At 41.0% G+C, this 15,493-nt stretch overlaps 1 protein-coding gene across 4 annotated transcripts in view; it reads right to left on the bottom strand.

Annotated features, from left to right (window-relative positions):
• Positions 1 to 849: 849 nt before the first annotated feature.
• SENP1 (SUMO specific peptidase 1) overlaps positions 850 to 15,493 on the bottom strand; it is a 65,904-nt gene continuing 51,260 nt past the window's right edge. For all 4 annotated transcript variants that reach the window (XM_010354156.2, XM_030939626.1, XM_030939624.1 and 1 more), the window contains 5 exons: positions 9,546 to 9,749; positions 8,624 to 8,703; positions 7,607 to 7,691; positions 6,986 to 7,081; positions 850 to 5,990 (listed from right to left, as the gene is read on the bottom strand). In XM_010354156.2, coding sequence (XP_010352458.1) covers positions 5,928 to 5,990; positions 6,986 to 7,081; positions 7,607 to 7,691; positions 8,624 to 8,703; positions 9,546 to 9,749 — 528 coding nt within the window. In that variant the 3' untranslated portion in view covers positions 850 to 5,927. The remainder of the gene's footprint in view (positions 5,991 to 6,985; positions 7,082 to 7,606; positions 7,692 to 8,623; positions 8,704 to 9,545; positions 9,750 to 15,493) is intronic.

Genomic DNA, 15,493 nt, shown 5'->3' with positions numbered 1-15,493 from the left:
AGGCACCCCACCCCCTTCCCTTTGTAACTTTGTGCAGAGCCCAAGACCAGACCAGGTACCCAGGGAGTGGTTTGGGATAAAGGCTGACTCTGACTCATGGTTAGGTCCAGGTCCCTATTCTCAGGGACAGTCTATTGCCTGCCTGGTGATACCCAGTGCAGGCCCAGGCATTTGACAGCTATCTTTAACCACATTCAGGAATCAGAAGAGTGAACGTGGCTTGAAGATTTCCCTACTCACTCCATATTCAATTGGCTTCAAAATCTTAACCATGACTAAAAGAAAACCTTAGAATTTGAGAACATCCTGGGGACCAGAAGATGATCTTCTAACCCAACATGGAGAAAACTGTTCCCCCAAAATAATAGATTTTTGAGAAGTTGGTGCTTTCTTATGTTTTACTGTCATGAGTGTGAGTTTTACAGGTAGAAAAGTGGCAAGCACTTCACTTTGAAGTTATATTTTGAGAAGAAAGGGGTGCGGGAGAGGAGCAGGAACACAAGGCCACAGTTAGCAGGGTGAGTTGGAAGTCCTGACTGGTGTGTTTGGCCTCAGGAAAGTTCTCTGGCAGGCTCCACAGACAGGTTTGGTTTTTAAAAGTGCCAAAGAGCCACAAATTTGCATGTTATTTGCGTTCCAGTCTTCACTTCCAGGTATATGGGATGAAATAAATGAATGAACAGTATTCAGACTCCTGGGTAAGGGGTGGACTCAGAAATCCAGACCACACTGAGGATCCAATCACTGGTCCAGCTTGGATCAGGAGACACAGGCACAGAGACAGAGCAAACAGTCACAGAGACAGGGGGACAGAGAGACAAACACCATCAAGTCCTTTTTATCATGGAGTTTCCAGTCAAAGCAAGAAAGCAAGATCCACAGTTTATTTTAAATAAGTCAACTTTTTAAAAATTAGGAAGAATCATATAGACAGTCAGATAAAGGCAACATTATCCCTGACTAATCTCCACCTTTGCCCCTTCATCCTCTATTTCTAGCTTTGTATGGAACTACATGCCTATGAGTCTGCCTTCTTGATAAGGTGTATTGCTTGGTGTTTGCTTAGCCTCCTAAATTAGTTAACTATAAGGTCTACAGACTCTAATACAGACTCTAAGATCCTCAGAACAAGGTCAGCAGGCTATAAAACCCTGAGGACAAGGTGCCTTTTATTTCCATAGTCAAACCATCTTTTCACTCTACCCTTCAGGGTGCCTAAGCCCAGTGCTTAAACACATGCTTGTAAAATACCTAGCCTAAGGGGCTTCCTAGAAGTAAGAGACTCAGAGTCTCAATCTATGAGGGATGCACAATATCACCGGAAATAAAAAAGATGGAGGAAACTGTATTTAACGGAAAGCTGTGTAGTTAGAGAAAATACTTCCACGAGGACCCTGGGATAGAGACTGAGAACCCCCACCCACCCCAAAGAGCACGCTAAATGCTGAGGAAATTGTTTTTGTTAAGGGCAGAGTGAGACATTAGGTTTGAGGCCAGAGATGAACAATTTGGGACCACAAAGGAGGTTGCAGGCTGCCATGAGCAGTCCTCCTTCCTCCACCCTCCACAATATATATTATATTTTTAATTTTTTTTGTGTTGCCCAGGTTGATCTCGAACTCTTGGGCTCAGGTGATCCTCCCACCTCAGCCTCCCAATGTGCTGGGATTACAGGTGTGAGCCACTGTGCCTGGCCCACGATGTTGTCTTTCTAAATAAACGTTGAATAATTACCTCTACCTCATCACTGGCAGGCCAGAAAGAAACAGCTTTTACTCCTGGTTCGAAAGAAAAGCACTAAATCATTTACCTGCCCTTGATGGCTACATGTCTCAGTCCATTCATGATGCAAAAGGTGAATTACAATACAAATACAATGTGGACTTATATTTTCTGATTGTAAGGGCTGCAGATGTCCAGATGAGAGATTTTAAGATCATGTGATCAGGGAAGGTATCAAAGAGATGGGATTTGCATATGATTACTCAGTAGGTATTTGTGAAAAGAATCAAAGTAAATGGAATGAGGGGTCTCCAGTGGACTGAACTCTGGACTTCTTATGTGCCACTCTCCCACACTTTTTCCTTTCCTAGCACTTGTGTTCTGTAAAGGATAAGGCAATCTCCAGAAGTAAGGAATTGATGGCTACTCCTTAGATTGGAATGGAGAAAAGTCTGCAGCTAAGGTCTTGTCGCCTTAACTCTAAAACCAAGCCAGTGTTAAGCCAGTGGCCTTAAAAATTTAACTTTGAATCTCTGCCTTGACTTCCTTTTCCCAGCAGCATTGTGGCGCTTAATACCATTCCAGAATCTTAAGAGTTTGATAAGGCCCCCAGACACCTGGTCCAACCATTCACACAATTGGAATTATCCCTACCATCTCCCTGACAGGCCAAAGAGACAGCCCGCAATAACATTTCCTCAAGGTCCCTCTCCAGCTCAAAGCCTCCTAGCCACTCTTTTCTCTCCCACAAAGGAAGTATGTGTAAGTATCCTTTATTTTAACAGGTGACCCACATAACCCTCTGTCCCATGTTTCCTTCTCCACCTTCAAAGCTGGGAATAGTAATGTGTTTTTAGTAGACAGATGTTAGGAGTCAGTACAGGTAAAACAAGGCCCTAGACTGTAATAAAGGATGCTGGGATGAGCCTTGTCCCTTCCCATATTTTTGGAATTCCAAGCTGTGGATGCATTGCTCCTGGGCAGGGAAATAAGGTACCCTTCCCAGGAGTTTAGCACATGGCCTGTTTAACAATAGGGCCTACTAACCTAACACCTCTTTTTCCGACTCTCTTAGGTATGTGAACTCCCAGGGTGAAAGCATCATATTCCACCTCACGTTGGTCCATCCAGGTGGACCAAACAAAAAGAAACCTCAGGTGTCAGTCCTCTCTCTTACTCCGGCAAGACATATTTAAAAGCCGGAAGGATGGCACAGGAACAGAAGCTGCAACAATAAAAACATTGGGGCTCTTAAGGGAATTCTTTCCCCTTTACCCACTAGAGCTGTTTAAGGGCCATGTAAAACCAGGCAGTAATGGACAGGCTATGGGATGGGGTTGGTGGAAGTGCTTTTCTAGGTTATCTGTGTTTCTACCTCAGGATCTTGGTGCTAACATTGCTGGGGGCAGTGGGTAGAAGATGCCAGCACGATTACAGTGGCTAAAGAATACCGAAATTAATTCCACATAAAAGTATGAAGCATCTCATATAGAGGAGTCAGTTGACACGAATTCCCCAGGCTGGATGAGGGAAAAGTACTCTTACATTCAACCCTAAATAGGACTCCTGGGAGCAATGGTGGGTCCCAGGTGACAAATGGGATGTAACTAGCCTCTGTGCCTCAGACCATGTGTTTCTCAAATGGATAAGAAAGGTCTATCTGGTATTCTCTGTTCAGGGTCTCAGAGTGAGTCTTGGGACTATGGTTTCTGTTGAGATCTCTATAGCTGGCATCTAGTGCTTATCATCCCTTAAATATTCCTTTTTTAGGGAAGGCAGGTGAATATGAGCACTGAACACAGGAGAAAGGGGAAGACAGGAGAAAAAAGTCTTACTTAGTTTAAAGCAAATTACGTAAGATATTAATAACATGCCTTTGGGCCATAAAATGCAGAAATATATATTTTTTTCCTGGTCATCAAAGCCTACCCCTAAACAAAGGGGAGTTTCCAGATACTACTCCTGATCTTGTTGGCTAGCTCAGGAAAGAATGGTCCACTGTGTAAGTCTGTATTTGGACCAGGTCCAGGGTGGTAAGATGGTCTCAGGGTCACTAACTTCTACCTTGTGCAAAACTGCATTAGTCAGAAAGGGGGCCCAAATTCAGACAGGCTCAACAATTCCTTATATATTTTTCAAAGTGCTTTTGTTGCATGTTTCATTTTCTGCTATACATGGCAATAAATATTTGTTGCTTTGGTCTGTACAAAGTCTGTGAGGAAGGTAAGACAGATGTTATCTAAATGGACAAACAATAAATACAGAGAACAATCTTGTTCTGAGTCCCCCAGACAATAGTGAAAGAACCTGAAAAAGGTCTTTTGATTTATAGTCCAAATCTATATCATACTGCCACCTTTCAAGTTGTTGCTTACATACAGTAAATACCAAGAACTAGACAATATTCCAGGAGTCCTGCAATGAGCCTGCATGCCACAGCTTCCTAAAAGAGAATGTGAAGGTCCCCAGCAACTCATATACAGAAAGCTATTTATTTCCTACAGAAAACTCAAAAACAAAGAAAAAGAAAGAAAAAGAAAGAGAGACAGAAACAGAAAGGGAAAGAAAGAGAGAGAGAGAAAACAAGCACACAAAAGGTGGTCTTTCCCCAAAAGGCAGGCAGTTGAAGGTAGGACATGTAGTTGCTGGAGTGGAAACAGTAACATTCAGTTAACAATGGAATATTTAAAAAAAATAGTTTTCTTTTCAAATTGTAACTTGTGGTAAAACATAGAAAAATGTACTAAACAAGCTTGTATAAAACAGTAAAATTTTCAAATAAGCCCAGGGAAAAAGCACAATGCTGGAAAGAATGTGGTACAAGGGGAGAGAAAAGATTTCATACAAAACTACCTATTACAATACAGAAAAAAGTATAAAATGTTCCTACTTTGGAACTTAAGTACAAAATGACACTGGCATTGGATCACTTCACTATCTAAGCCTGAGGAGCTCTCAGAGGGTGGGGAGAGATGCTAGAAAGAAAAGGAATAGCAGTTTTAAAATCTCAAGTTGATCAGTCCACACTCCACCCGTTTCTTTTTTAGCTGAAAATATCATCCCCCCTCTGTAACCTCTACCCATATGGCAAAGTTCATCCAGGCCTCAAAATATTCCATTAGGTAGTCCACAAACACCCTACTCATAGGGGCTGGGATCTCTGTGTGCTGGAATTTGGAAAATGGAAATAAATCTACAGGCTAAATGGTGAACACATTCAGTCTTTAAAAAAGAAAAAAAAAGCATATCCCTGTGAAATTTTATACATATATATACATATATATGTATATATATATGTATACATATGAAATTCTCTGTGGTTAGAAACATATTTAAACTAGCCACAGACCAAACTAGACCTGTATTCATCCAACGCTGGAATTTTATGCTAAATACTAAGGTCCTTCTTCTTCTTGGTCAGAAGCAGGCAACAGTAAAAGTGGTGCTTTGTTGCGCCACTGAAACCGCTCCCTGGGTGGGTCTCCCCATATCATGTGTTGGTAGCACATGCAAACCCCTGCTTTTAAGGAAAGGACTGCTTGGAACTTTGGGACCTGTCCAGGGCTCATGTGCTGTGCCTCCGGATAGGATGAAGCTACAGATGATAAAACAGCTACGTATAAAAGCAGGTGGATTTTGTATAGGGACATATAAATAGGAAAGGTCCTGGAGGAGGGGACTTATGCCTGTGCCCCAAAATCCAGTTTACAGTCACATTCCTGACTATACATCGTGAAAATTGTGTGTGTGTGTGTGTGTGTGTATGTCCATGTATATGCTGGTGGTTTTTATCCCTACCTTTTGCCCATGCCCTTTCCTACTTCTTAGTAAGGCCTAACAACAAGAATTTATATGAAACCAAGATTCTTTCCAAGCTTTTCTCAGTCCCATAATTAGGGACTGAGTGAGGCTGGAGCCCTTTGAAAACAAGATGGCAGAACTGAAGAAGTGAAAAGCAGTCTCTCTCTTCAGATTAGGGATGTCCCTCACCCCTTTCACAGCACCAAAGTTTCTTTGCAAAAATAGTATCTGAGATACAAAAGGAAAGGCAGATGTGCTTGTGAATGCATCTTGCCAGGGCCTGGTCCAGGATCAAGGGTGTTACAAGAACAGAGGGCTGGGAGCAGCTGTTTCCAACGTCTCTGGCTGTAGACAACAAAGAGCTGGTCCCCCACATGGTCAAGGTCTGCTAACTGAGGCAGTCTTCACAAGAGTTTTCGGTGGAGGATCTCCCAGACCATCCGCTTCCGGAAGTATGGCATGTGTTGCTGTAGAGACACAGAGACACCCTTAATTTTCAATGCTTTTGTCTAGACCTAATACTCCTTTCCCCATACTTCTTTCTTTTGCAAGGTTTTCAACAAACAGTCTCAGTTGCATTTCTGGTCTTTTAAATTATTCATTCTTGGTTACATGTGGTTTTTTTCTTTTCATTGTTTTTTCTATTGTAATTTCTACTGCTATTTTTCATCGTTATAGCCTTAGAAGTTACACTGGGTATTTCCAGGAATCCCCAGACTATGCCCACATGTCTCTAAGAATTTTGAGAATGGTGTCTAATAAGTCCTCTATGTTGAACTTTTAAGAGGATATGAGCCTAGGCCTAAAAATAAAAAATTCACTTTTTAGAAGAATTAAGGGAACTTCAAGAGTCAGTTCAGGCTGGTCTAGACAAAGGGCTATGGTAGAAAAATCTGGTAAAGCCACTGATTCAAACAGAAGTAAAAGACTGAAGTGGAGAACACATCAGAATAAACCATAATCTCTAGTCTCAATCCACTTTGGTCTGAGGGACCACATGGACAGAAATGACCAATCACTCTCTAAGAGAAGACTGACCAGATTCATCAAGTGAGGGGTCAGGGGAGGGGGCAGCATAACAAATTACACTAGGAGATTGAGGTATGACCTATTCCCAAACCTGACTACTAACAGAATGCAAGGGAACTAAAGAAACTTGCTCTGGTCCCAGTTCTCTTTAGAAGTTACAGTAGGTAGAGGAGACAGGCAGAGAAGGTTCTGCTCTTGACCAGGAAACTTTTACTACAATAACTGAGGTGTGGTAACCCAGGACGTGGCTTATCACTAATTTTCTTTCTTTTGTGATGTGCCTCAGGCAGTAACCATCAGTGTTATGAATCATGGGCTGAAGCATGCTAAAGGTTAGGGCAGAGGCCCCTAAAGAGAACTGGAGAGAAAAACATCTACAGGGCAGCTTGGAGACAAGGTAATCCTAGAGCTCCCTATGGAAGGCTCAGTTCACCTGTGTGAAGTTGATTGGTCTGTCTTTGGTAATACAGTCAGCATATTTGCAGGCAAACATCCCACAGTCACTTCCATTCATCTGCTGTGGAATTTCCTGGAAGACCAACAACAACAAAAATGACATCTTTCCAAGCTTCTCTCCTTCTTAGATTAAAAATAAGAACGAAAGGATATAAATTATACAGGTTTCTCTAAATTATAAACAGATGACTCTGGCCCCTCAGTCAGGACAACACAGGCTCAAAGAAACAAAATATAACATTCCAGTCAGGTCTAGGTACTTCATAGTAATCACACTGGAGACTATCTCAGACTTCCACGGCACCTAAAGGTATAAAACTGCTCCCTTCCCCAGAGGCCAAATAATCAGCAAACATTCCCCTTAGGAGTGAAAAGCTTAGGAAAATATCTGGGCATTTAGCAAACCTAGTTCTACATAAGAAACACACTATCTGTTTTCCTACGGATAGCTTAATTTATCCTCCCCCAGAAACCAACCAACCAAGCTGAAGTCAGGCTAGACACTAAGACAGGTGGTCCCTGGGAATTAAGCAGTAAAATTCTTTCCTCCCCAGATACCCTACTCTTAGGATTTTTATTTCATCAAGATGAAAAGTACCTGGCTTTTCTTGCTGAAGAGCTGCCAGCCATTGGTGTCAAACTCTTTCCTTTTCTTGTCAATGCTTTCTTGCTTTAGGTATTGCCTAAAGGTATCAGGAGAGAATGAGATAAGCAGTGGAGAACATGGATGACAGCTGCCACACTAAGAATGCAGCTGACAATCCCTAGGAACAAATTTGTTTCATCTGCTCTTCTGAGGAAAAGAGTATGTAATGCTGGGCAAGGAATCCCTGGATTGTTCAGTTTTCTCCAGAGCTGAGCTTGCCTCTTCTAGCTTGCCTCTTCTAATGTCCACTCTTGTCAACTCAAAAGGAACACGACCTCTGCCTATAATAGTTAAGCTCCTTCTACATACGATTCCTTCTGAGGAACAATTCTTTTTATTCTTTTCCTTGGTTTATATGGTCCTTTAGAACTCAATCTAATGGAAGAAAAGTACTTTTCTGGCACTACTGAGGTATTTATTTACTATTGTTAGGCTTGGTTCTCCTATGTAAAAATTAAATCCAAATCAACAATGTATTGAGTACATACCTTTGATAGAACAGTGCAAACTGTTCACCATTGTGGAATCTACTTCCTCCTGGCCATCAGAGTGGTATAGTGAGGAATAGGTATTTCGGAAAATGAAACAGGTGGAGCATAAAGAGATTTGTATTCTGGTTTCCACCTGAGCCACTAACTAATAGGACCTGGGCAAATCAAAGGCACCTCTGTAGGCCTTGGTCTCTTCATTTGAAAAACGAGGAGGTTGGATTAAATGATTTCTAAGTAGCATCTATATCTTTATATCTAGTCTGTATTTTAGTGCATTAGGATAGTAATTGCTCCCATTAGGGCTTACTTTGGTATTGTTTTTAAACTAAACTTACTTAGACACAAAATATGCATTTTTACTTAATATGAAGATTTTATCAATCACTCCACTGAAGGTATCAAACAACTGAGTTCTATTACTGGAAAAACATCACATATACCCGATATCAAACTCTTCTGTCCTCAACTCCCTACTTACAAGAGGATTCTGCAGGCTTCATTGTTTATCCCACCCATAGAGTCGTAATAGGTAATATTCTTCTTTCTAAAGTCCACAACCTGAGAATAAGAAAAAAAAATCTGGGTGTTTATGAAGTAAAGAAAATTGGTTTAAGCTTTTCCCTTTCCTGCCCTTTGGAACCTTCTGCCAGACTTCCTACAAAATCATGATAAGTTTGACTGATACTTTGCATTATATTATGCTTAATCTGCAGCGAAAAAAAATAAAGGGTTATTCACATAAAACTATGATGGCACTGATCAACGGGTGGCCCCATTACTGCTGTGAAGCCTTTTTCTAATGTTCATTTTCTCCCTCTGCAAAGTGGGCAACAGTGAAGAAACTACATGATTTTCAGGGAATATAAGGTGAGTATCTCAAAATCATTTCCACAGTTTCAGAAAGATGGTGAGCAGATTCTGGGTTTTATTTCTTTATATTGAGAAGTTCCTTTTAGCTTTATGGTTTTCAAATGTAATCCAAAATAGACTGTGAAACAGTTTTATTAACACATTAAGCTAATGCTCACAGTCATAAAAATATTAAATTACCAAGTATGCAAGGTAAGTCACAATTAGGCTGAAAATAACAGTCACAGAATCTGAGTGGCAGCATCATTAATAAGTCACTTTTTCCCCCCATGCCTTCCTTTAAGGCTGCTTAGACACCCTACAACTCTCTTTTAAATATTTCCAGAAAAGGAAATTCCATAGCTTTCTTCAAAATCTATATCCCAATCTTGATAGGAACTTCATTGATCTATCTGATTTTAGTCAACCTACTACTAAACACTCTTTCTCTCAACAATCAAGGGAAAATGTAGAACTACTACTCACTACCCTCTGTGTGTTTTATAATTACATAGCTTTTACATTTTATCAAAAATGAAAGGGGTACTCACAGCTAGACACCAGTGCACTCCCAGGTGAATGGGCACCAAAAGAATGTCAACAGAAAATACATCTACTTTCTTTGTCCAACGTTTCACTGCCTGATAACCAGCCGTTTTTAATTTAGTGAAGAAAAACGTATTAAATGCATGCACACTTGGCAAGCCCTTCTCTTTACTTCGCTCCATCAGCATATTCATGTAGAAATTGATGATCTGTGGGACGAAATTACACCTATTAGAATAGACACTCAGGCCTAGCCTTTCAAAGCAGTTGCAGTTGCTGTATTGAATAGCATATGTAATTGTTTCCTAATAAACTGAATTAAGTCTTCAACAGACTCATTTCTCTAAATCAAATTCTGACTAGAAGGGGGAAGGCTGAAGTGCTATAAACAGTGAAAAGAGAAAAAGCTGACATATATTATGGGGTTGGGAGTACAGACGCTGGCGAGGCTTGCAGAAGACTGAAGGTTAGGTCAAAAGACTGCAGAAAGACAGGGATGTTAGGTGAGGCTTACAGAAAAGGAAAGGAAGGCATGCAAACAGTTTAATAAGATACATTAGCAGTTACCTTTACCTACTGGAACTGTGATAGCAATTTAAGTAGATACTGAGCTCAGTTAGAGCCTAGTGTTAGTCAAGTTAAAATCAAGAATTCACACTTTATATCAGAGCCACATGGTTTTGCACGAAGTGGAAAACTCTGCTCCATGGTTTGAGACTGCCTTTTCAACTTAATAACCCATCCTGCAGAGGCAAACTCTTTTGGTCTCAGGTAGAACTAAGTGACAGGAGAAGCCATCAATTATATTAGAAAAACACCTGTAAACTGATAGTAGCTCAGCAATGTCACCTTTATATAAAGGCACGCATGGAAGCATAAAAACCTACCTTATATGAGACCTAAAAGTCAAGTCACAAACATGAAGAGTAAAGTTCTACCCCAGAATCTATACGGTTAGCTTTCTCATCTTCGTTGATTCCATTTATGCCTTCACTATCAAGTGTGGAAAGAAATTACAATGCCTGAGTGGGGAGATGTATGATTCTTTCTGTTAATGAAACAACATCTTCTCTAATAGTGACTGTGTTGTGTATGGTTCCATTAGGTCCAGGACTCTTTGGTACTAAAACCTGAAAGTTATTGTGCCGGAAGTTACTGCATACTTACTTTATGTGGCCAGCTGAGGTCACGCCAGTGTCTGTCAACTGCAAGGAATGAATGGGCTAACTGATCTACGGCTTGGAAATATGACTAAGAAAACAGGCACATTTTTCAGAATGCTTTTTGGGGAATGGGAAAATGCCCCTGTTCTTTGACAAATATTTACACACCAGGATGCCAGAACAGTGAGCTACTGCCCAACAGTAAGCAACGACATACTGGGTAGGCAGCAGGGAACACTGCCAGGAACACACCGGAGCATGGTCTAGACCAGAGAAAGGCCCTATAGATGAGGATGCCTAGGCAGCTGCGGGGAAACCACACTCGCCATGAGGCAGAACTCTGAGGTGGGGAAGGCTAGGACTGAAGAAAGACACTGTTTTCTCTGCAGCTCTGATGACTGAGCAACAGGCCCAGCCAGCCCAAAGGACTCAGGTTGTGGCTTACTCTCTGCCTAGTGTGATGCCCAACAGATAACTGGAGCTCAGTTGTCACAGATAATGATACTTAATCAAGACACAATTAGAATCAGGTATTTCTCAACTATAAGTTTCCAATCTAACTCTGCCCCTCAGGATAATGGTGCTAAAGGATGCCTCTAGGTTTCTGAAGGCAGCCACAAATGCAGTAGGATCTTCCCAGCAAGTAGATTTCTAGACTGTAAACTATGTTCTCTAATGAGGAAAAATTGGCAAGAAGGAATTCACTGATTCCTCTAGCCTTCTACCCATCCCAAATGTTGGCCACGTTATAGGGTAAGCCCTTCAATCCAAGACATAAGCAGATGACCTGCCAGTCACTGTAAGTGAAACCTTTCATGGGGCAGACAGCTTATACACTCCAACAAGAAATAAGGACTGAAGCAGGAGGTGAAAGGAACCAGGCAGAGAGATAAGGACGGTGAAGCACCTGACAGCCATGGAGATACATCTCCCCTAGGTGTCTATCAGAGATTACCTCTGGAATTGTAAGTCTGAAGTGAAAAAAAAAAAGAATGACATAAATGAGTGTCATGCTATACATCACTATTCTATTTTTCAAGAGGAAAGAGTTCCAGAAACCAAGGAAGCTTAGCTGGACTTACACAGCCTGAGTTTTGCTTGTTTTTTCACCTCGAGAGGGTTCACTAGAAAGCTCAAGACCAACACAGCTGAACAAGAACAGAGAACCCCAGTGATCAGACAGCATGGTATCTGTTCCCTTTGAGAATTCCTCTTCCATTGCTGCACCCAACCAAAGTTTCTCAACTGAGAGGGAAATAGCCTCCTCCAAAGTCAACTAGTTAATTAGCTCTAAGGAATGATCTGGGTTCTTTTTCATTTCCCCTAGATCCCAGTAGGAGGGAGTTTGGTGACCTCAATGCTCCCCAAATTAGCTGAGAATGTAAATCTGACATCTGAGGCAGAATTTAGATTCAAGTCTTTCTCCTCAATTTTTTAGCTATTACTCCATCCAAATGAGGAAAATTGCCATAGTTCAGCCAAGACACCATCATACCAAAAAAATAAGCTAAGAGAGAACAAAGAAGTCCTACATGTCATCTCACAGAGGAGGGCTGAAGATGAAGGAAAAAGAAATGAGAGAAGGGATCACAGTGTTCAAGATTAAAGAGGAGCAGTGATGGTCACAGCATTTGCTTGCATTTTGTGAAGACAACGGTTCCCTATGCCAAGTTGGCAACAGCCCTTTCCTCAAACAAGACTCTCTTAGCACCAGCAGATCCTAAATTCCCTTTGAAATAAGGAGCTAAAAGTAGATCAGCCCTGTCCTTGCTGTTTGTCTTGCCAATATACCACAATCTGAGGACTACTGTCAACGTTAGTCCACCTGTCACCTTTTCTGGGACCCACACTTGCCTCTATTTGCTCATTGTGGCTCTTGGTGCTTAAGGAGTTGCCCTTCCTGCTGCCTTCGCAGCCTTGGCCATAAGCATCTACTTGTCTATGCAGTCCTGTTTAGGGATGGGTGGGTTGTTTATAGTGCCTTGTTCCTCCGAGATTTTATTTGAAGAGCTGCCAGGCTGAAGCTGAAAAAAGCTTTTCTTTCAGAGAAACGCCTACAATGTTTTCAAATTAAGGATTCAATCCCCTTTTCCTGTATGTTACCACAATGACATAAATGACCAATGCCATTTGCATCTTCCCTCTTCCCCAGTAAACCAGCCAAACTATTGTTTTCTCATGTTTTTAGAAATAAAATATTTCACTACCAGTAGTCTTAATTTTTAGCCATTCTCATGCTTATACTTTGAACCCGTCTAATCAGCTTGAGAAAAAAATGTTCTAAAAGGCCTGTGCATGACAATGCTTCTGAGCAGAGATCAAGACAACTTTTGGGGGGACAAAAGCCATTTTTCCAATTTTACCTCTCTAGATTTTCACCTTGACCTCCCCATTCTGATTTTTCAAATTAAATTCACCCTTGTCAACCACAAAGTCCAAAAGACTAACTGAACAGCAGCATTTGAATAGTATGGGTCAGGTCATTCACTCATAGGAGCTAACCTAGTAATATTACAGAAACCAGAAAGGCAGGTTTCCCTCACTGCGAACATGCACACAGAATTTTTCTCACATGCCAATTCAAGGAACAAATTATCAGAATTATAGCTAAAATTTTAGAGAAAGACAGGCAAGCAACATGTTAATGGAGTCATTTATGGAGAATAACTACTATTCTCCATGTGACCTTCCATAAATCCCCGGTTAATCAGGGCTAGTTCTATTGAGAAACACTTCAAAGAGATAAACCATAATAATGTGGATGCCAAAGAGTCATGTTAGAAAACTTTAGTTCTGATCATTTTATTCCACACGTAAGTGTACAGCACATGGTGGATTCATCATATTCACTTAACTAATTTATTTCATTTTGCCTAGTTTTTTTCCTTCTTATGCAATCAGCTTTTATTCTCTAAGGAAAACCTATTCCTAAGGCTAGGTTTGTCTAGTTGAACTTAAATGTTTTGCAGGCTGTTTCCTCTCTTTACTGAGCATCACTCAAATTTAACTACTCCTTGGAAACAATTATCAAACTATGAACACTACCAATTCCCCTCATTCCCATAAAAAAAATACATATATATGTTCTGAAAGTTAGAATGCTAGACAAAGCTGGGCGTGAGCTCCTGCCTACAATCCTAGCACTTTGGGAGGGTAAGGTGGTAGGATCACTTGAGGCCAGGAATTCGAGACCAGGTTGAGCAATATAGTGAGACTTTCTCTCTAAAAACTAAAAATAAACAAAAAAGCCAGGCATGGTGGCACATTCCTGTGGTCCCAGCTCCTTGGGAGGCTGAGGCAGGAGGATCACTTTAGCCCAGGAGTTGGAGGCTGCGGTGAGCTATGATCACACTACTGCACTCTAGCCTGAGTTACAGAGTGAGACCCTGACTCAGGGAAAAAAAAAAAGAATGTTCATCAAAATGCAAGAGCTCTGGTTCCAGATTCTGATTCTGCAATAAAAATCAGGTGACTTTGGTACTTCACTATTAAGTTTTACTTCTTATTTTATACTACCAATCAAGTAAGAATATGCTCTCTATACACTAGGCTATTGTGATGCTGAACAGCCGAGAGACATCTCTTCCTTTTCAGAGATGAAGCTTACCAAGTAGGTAATTAGTATGCCTGGTTAGCTGTGGCTTCAATGTAATTACAGTCTGCTATGTAGATTCTATCTTAATTCCTCCTTCACCATCCTCCTGTCCCCTATATTTCCTATGAGTTTGGTCCTCATTGGCCTTTCACTAGCTGGTGAAGTTAGAAATACTGTATTCCAACAGTCCAATGCTTTTCCAATTGGAAACAACTGGTAATAACTAATATGTGTTTGTAAAGTAGAACCCATCCCCCAAAAACGAGACATGTCAGCTTGCTATTTTTCCAATTCATCCACGTAAACTGACAGCAAGGAATGAGAGGGAGAATTGGGTCCTGGAGGGAAAATAATAGAGAGACAGGAAATGCTCCAGTTATCCTGCTTCTCCACGCAGGATAGGGCATAGAGGGCTGAGTAGAGGAAAAAGTGTTTCTGGTGTACAAACATTTGGGTGCATAGGATCGATCTAACTGTTTCAGTCTTCTACATCCTTACTGATTTTTTACTTATTCTATCCATTACTCAGAGGCAGTGAAACCTCCAATAGTAATAGATTTGTCTATTTCTCCTTTCAGTTCTATCAGATTATGCTTCACCCATTTTGAAGTTCTGTTATTAGGTGTGTACATATTTCGGTTGTTAAGCCTTCTTGATGAACTGACCCTTTTATCATTAAGAAATGTCTCTATTACTGATAATATTCCTTGTTCTGAAATCTAATTTGTATAATGCTAATAAGTCACTTTTTCTTTTGATTCATGTTTGCAGGGTATATTTTTTCTGCCCTTTAACTTTTGTAAACCTATGTCTTTACATTTAAAATGGTTTCTTGGCCAGGCGCAGTGGCTCACGTCTGTAATCCCGGCATTTTGGGAGGCCAAGGCAGTGGGTCACCTGTGGTCAGGAGTTCAAGACCAGCCTGGCCAATGTGGTGAAAACCCATTTCTACTAAAAATAGAAAAATTAGCTGGGTGTGGTGGCAGGTGCCTGTATTCCCAGCTACTCGGGAGGCTGGGGCAGGAGAATCGCTTGAAGCTGGGAGGCTGAGGTTGCAGTGAGCCAAGATCACGCCACTGTACTCCAGCCTGGGTGACAAGAGCAAAACTCCATCTCAAAAATAAGTAATAATAAATGGTTTCTTACAGACAGCTTTTTAATCCAATCTGACAATCTCTGCCTCTTTTCACATATA

Source organism: Rhinopithecus roxellana, chromosome 10 (assembly GCF_007565055.1).
Source record: "Rhinopithecus roxellana isolate Shanxi Qingling chromosome 10, ASM756505v1, whole genome shotgun sequence".
NCBI lineage: Eukaryota > Metazoa > Chordata > Mammalia > Primates > Cercopithecidae > Rhinopithecus > Rhinopithecus roxellana.
The sequence above is the reverse complement of the archived record's forward strand: the minus strand, read 5'-3'. Positions and strand labels throughout refer to the sequence as shown.